We start from the raw sequence: 5,050 nt of genomic DNA, 5'->3' as shown, positions 1-5,050 counted from the left end.
TTGAAATTGAATTTCACGGACACTCATTGTCAGAAAGATTTTCACTTTTTGGCTCATGAGAAAAGAATCAGATATATACGCGAAAGCATGTTGAAAATATAATTAAGTAGATAAATATAGGTCTCATCACCCCGACCAGTATTCATTGTCAAAACGAATTTCAAATGTTTGACCTATGAAAAAATAATCAAGTCGATGCATGGCATATATTAAGAATATAATTAAGTAAAGAGAGAAATATTGAAAATATTCCTAAACTTGGCGTAAAGTATCCGTTTAATTTCGCCCCAAACTATTGATAGTCTAGAAAACACCACTTTACTCGACTAACTAAATTTAGATACACCCCTTATCTGCCACTTGACATAGCAAGTGCGCACAAAGTGTTGTAGGAGCATGAGACTCTTAACTAAAAATCAAGAGAAAAGTCGAAAACACCGATAAACTTGCCGAGAAATTAAGAATATATTTCACTCATGTTGTAAGATCGGGAATTTATTTAAGTTTAGTTAATCAAGTAATGTTTTTACGGTTGTCAATAGTTCGAAAACTAAACTAATAATTCATGCAAATTTAAGAATAATTTTCAATACTTCTCTCGTAAGTAAATAAAAATATAATATATCTAACAGCTTATTCTAATATAAATACAATGTCTAAACAAAAGCTATTGAATTCCTAACATATCCTTACCTAATATTATAACTCCACCTCTTCTAGTATAGGTCACTATGAAAATAGCTCTCCACTTCATTTTGCTTCTTTTGATACAAGATTTTTCTTCCTCATGGAAATTGTGCTACATAAACAAGAACCCCTTGGGTCCATTAGTTGTGTTTGGCCGTCCACCACCTTACCCACCGCCGTCTCCGAAACGTAATCCGTCAATACGTCCTTATAAGCCACCACCATCACCGCTGCCTCCACCACCACCACCATTGTGTTCGCTCGTAACGCCATCGGTACCTTATCCCTAGCTAGGTCTTATTTAATATGATTACTTATTATGTTTATGAAACAAGATCAAAGGTAAAGCTTTTAGGGCTTTGTTATATCCTGATGAGAATTGTTTGTATTTTTTTTCTCAATTTGTATTATTGTGTATCGATTGTACGTCTCAAAATAATGTATACTTATTTATTGATGATATTGTGTAAATTGACGAAACTAGTGAGGGTGTATATAATGTTAAGAGTTCGGAGCCTAAAGGGTACAAAATATTAACAAAAATTTCAAAATGGTATATTTTATATTAACCAAAAGGGTAAAATCGCTGCACCAACAGCGACTTACCCCACCGGAAAAAGCAAGCGATTTTGCAAAATCTGATTATTTTTTTTAAAAAAAATGAAATCGCTGCCTAAGCAGCGATTTATAGAAAAAAATTTTTTTGAAGAAATCGCTAATTTTTTTTTTTAAATCGCTGCTGGGGCAGCGATTTTGTAAAAAAAAAAAAATTCTATAAATCGCTGCCTGCTTAGGCAGCGATTTCATTTTTTTTTTAAAAAAAATATCAGATTTTGCAAAATCGCTGCATGCTTTTTCCGGTGGGATAAGTCACTGTTGGTGCAGCGATTTTACCCTTTTGGTTAATATAAAATTTTATATACCGTTTTAAAATTTTTGTTAATATTTTGTACCCTTTAGGCTCCGGACTCATAATGTTAATTGGGCTACAAATGCATCTATCCACAACTATGAATACTATGGTATGTGATCAAGGTGTTAAAAGGAGATGGTATTAGGATATGCTCCCTCGGTTCCATTTTATGTGGCACTTTTCATTTTTCGAGAGTCAAACAGTTTAACTTTGATCGGACATTTGCGTATGGAATCTTCAATTTTTTTGAAATGAAATTTGTATATTTGTAAAACTACGTAAAGAGTACTATAAGTCACAATAATTGATAATTAAAGATCTATAAAGAACTTACGATAAAAAATAAACATATTTGAATCTCGAAATGCGAAAAATGATACGTTGATTGAGGGAGTACATAATTCAAGTCAATATGACAAACAAATTAGGTAGAAATTTTTGCTTGGCCACCAAGTCCAAAGAGCTCAAATAATTTAAAAATATCCTACATGTGTCTCATTCGAATCAACATGTAAATTAAAAAGAAAAATTTGACACATTGCTTTGTCCCTTTTTATATTTCCTTATCTTCTACTCCTATTTTTAGATCTACAAAATAATTAAAAGCTTAATACATTCACTAACATTTTGGAAGAAAAAATAATGGTAGACAATAATCGAGCAAAAGAGCTCAAGGCTTTCGATGACACAAAGGCCGGTGTAAAAGGACTAGTCGATTCAGGGATAGTTCATATTCCCGAGATCTTCATTACACCATCCTTAACAGAGAATGAGTTCAGCGCTGAAAATCTTGATTCAGGCTCAAACATAGTCAACGTTCAAATCCCAGTTATAGATTTAAAGGATATGAACGGAGACGATTTTCAACGTAGGAGAATTGTTGAAGAGGTAGGTGAGGCATGTAAGACTTGGGGATTTTTTCAAGTTGTGAATCATGGTGTGCCACAACATGTTATGGATGAGATGATTGGTGGAATTAGATGTTTTCATGAGCAACCAAATGATATAAAGAAGGAGTTTTACTCAATGGATCCTATGAAGAAGGTGATGTTTAATAGTAATTTTGATCTTTATCAAGCTAAGGTTGCAAATTGGAGGGATACATTAGCTTGTCTCATGGCTCCTAATCCTCCTACTAATGATGAATTACCACAAGTATGTAGGTAATTTTCTACTAATTATACCTTATTTGATATATATATATATTCATCATAATATCAACTGTCCACGTGAGATATTTTATGCATTAACTCTATTTTCTGGAGTGAAACTTCGGCAGAAAATGTTTATTTTGTGGAACCTCTAAGGAAATTCATAGTTACTATTCTTCGGATACATACTATGATACTGAGTATACCCCTCTTGTGCTATAGCTCGCAAACCACAAATTTCTGACCTTTTTTTTTTCCTTTTGTTAGGGAGGAATTACTTCAATATTCTCAACATGTTAGAAAGTTGGGCCATACAATATTTGAGTTACTAGCAGAAGCACTTGGGCTTAGGCCCAATCACTTATTGGACATGGACTGTGCAAAAGGCCAATTCATAATTAGTCATTATTATCCACCTTGTCCTGAGCCCAATAAGACTCTTGGAATCACTAAACATACTGATCCAGATTTCTTCACAATTCTTCTACAAGATCAAATTGGTGGACTTCAAATTAATCACCAAAATCAATGGATTGATATTCATCCTGTGAATGGTGCTCTAGTTGTCAACCTTGGTGACCTTATGCAGGCAAGTATATCTAATCGGACAGATTCACTGTTTACTTTTTAAAGTTGATATACATAGATATACATACATATTATACATGAATTATAGATTCAGTGTCTTTTTTTTTAGGTAAGTATATCAAAAACAAATTGCATATGTCTATTCACTAGTGATATGGACATATCAGAGGTGGATCTAGAGTGTTAGTACTGAGTTTGATTTGACGTATTATATGCGAGAAATCGTGAATAATAGCATACATTATAAGGATATAAGAAAATTATATCGAACGATACATATAACTTAAATTCATTTTTTGCAGCTTCTATCAAATGACAAGTTCAAAAGTGCGGAGCATAGAGTATTGGCACAACATATTGGGCCAAGGATTTCAATTGCATGTTTTTTCACAACTCAACTTTTGCCATTTGATACACTTTATGGCCCAATAAAGGAATTGTTGTCTGATGAAAATCATGCTTTATACAAAGATACAACAGTAAAAGATTATGTGTTATATTACAACTCCAAAGGACTTGGTGCTCTTCCTTCACTTCTTCATTTAAAACTCTAGGATGGAAAAGTGTATATTATTTCACTTGTAAGGCTACCATGTGTGATTCGAGTTTTTAGGGTTCGCTTGGGCATGAGTTATAATAGAATACGATTTGAGATATGACGAACTTTAATTAAGTTATCGTGTAAATTTTTAAGATATTGTATTAAATAAAATTTTATGTCAGTGCAAGACAAGACTGCATTATTTAGTACTCCATGATTTGAGATGAATGTCGAAATTGCTAAATTGGCTAAGTCTTGAACTTTGCTAAAAGTATTTATGATTCTTATATATGACTCCTTTACTAATCGTCTCCTGCACCAAACTTAGAGAAATTTCATATATTTGGGGGCAAATTATATCATATTTCTAAAGTTTTCTCCAATTATAAATTTTTTGAATTTTTCATTGTTCTCGGATACATTCCTTGATTGTCTGATACATTGTGATTGATATATTACTTAATGGAGATGTATCCGGGAAGGGATAGGGATGTATCCAGAAGGAAATGTGGATATATCCGAGGGGGACAGAGATCTATATGAGAGGGGAGGGATGTATTCGAGAGGGACAGGGATGTATCTGAGAGGAAATGGATGTATCTGAGAGGGGATAGGGATGTACGGAAGAGAGATATAGATGAATCCAAGAAGGAATTTTTGTAATTTTTTTTAAAATGATATGAAATTTAAGAGATTATAATATCTTATGTTATGTATTTATGTGATTTTTTAAATCTACAAAATAATCAAAAGCATAACATATTCTTAAATTAGACACATACTTTGTCATTTCTTGATTTGTCAAATCGACAAAGTAATAAAGATTCATAAACTACATTTTACTTGCTTTTCAAAATAGCTTTATGGAATTACCAAAGAAAATTTGGCATCTTAATAGCAATTTATAAGAACATCGATATCTTTTATGCAATAAAGTAAGAATAAATTTGGCACCTTAATAACAATTTTTAAGAACATCGATATCTACTTATTGTAACGACCTGTTTAGTCGTTTTGAGCAGCAGATTTTATTTCTGGAAAAACTGTGTGAGTCGACGGAACCCACGACGGACCGTCATGGGCACGACGGGCCGTCGAGGGGGTCTCGTTCCAAAAGACTTAGACTTCTGAAATTTGGGTACTGAAATCGACTCTCTGAACTTGGCGACG

General features: G+C 33.0%; 1 protein-coding gene across 1 annotated transcript; it reads left to right on the top strand.

Moving 5' to 3' along the window:
* Positions 1 to 2,115: 2,115 nt before the first annotated feature.
* LOC107016270 (1-aminocyclopropane-1-carboxylate oxidase homolog 1-like) lies at positions 2,116 to 4,089 on the top strand. Its single transcript, XM_015216759.2, has 3 exons — positions 2,116 to 2,763; positions 3,019 to 3,340; positions 3,642 to 4,089. The coding sequence occupies exons 1-3, from the start codon at positions 2,243 to 2,245 to the stop codon at positions 3,891 to 3,893; spliced, it is 1,095 nt and encodes a 364-aa protein (XP_015072245.1). The 5' UTR covers positions 2,116 to 2,242; the 3' UTR covers positions 3,894 to 4,089.
* Positions 4,090 to 5,050: the final 961 nt, after the last annotated feature.

This window comes from Solanum pennellii, chromosome 4 (genome assembly GCF_001406875.1).
Source record: "Solanum pennellii chromosome 4, SPENNV200".
Taxonomy (NCBI): Eukaryota; Viridiplantae; Streptophyta; class Magnoliopsida; order Solanales; family Solanaceae; genus Solanum; species Solanum pennellii.
This window is presented reverse-complemented; position numbering and strand designations above follow the sequence as displayed.

What these genes read in the sequence shown, in the direction of transcription:
- LOC107016270 (XM_015216759.2), top strand. Translation starts at nt 2,243, where the DNA reads ATGGTAGACAATAATCGAGCAAAAGAGCTCAAGGCTTTCGATGACACA. An exon ending in GAATTACCACAAGTATGTAG is followed by an intron (nt 2,764 to 3,018) that starts GTAATTTTCTAC and finishes TCCTTTTGTTAG; the next exon opens with GGAGGAATTACTTCAATATT. An exon ending in ACCTTGGTGACCTTATGCAG is followed by an intron (nt 3,341 to 3,641) that starts GCAAGTATATCT and finishes CATTTTTTGCAG; the next exon opens with CTTCTATCAAATGACAAGTT.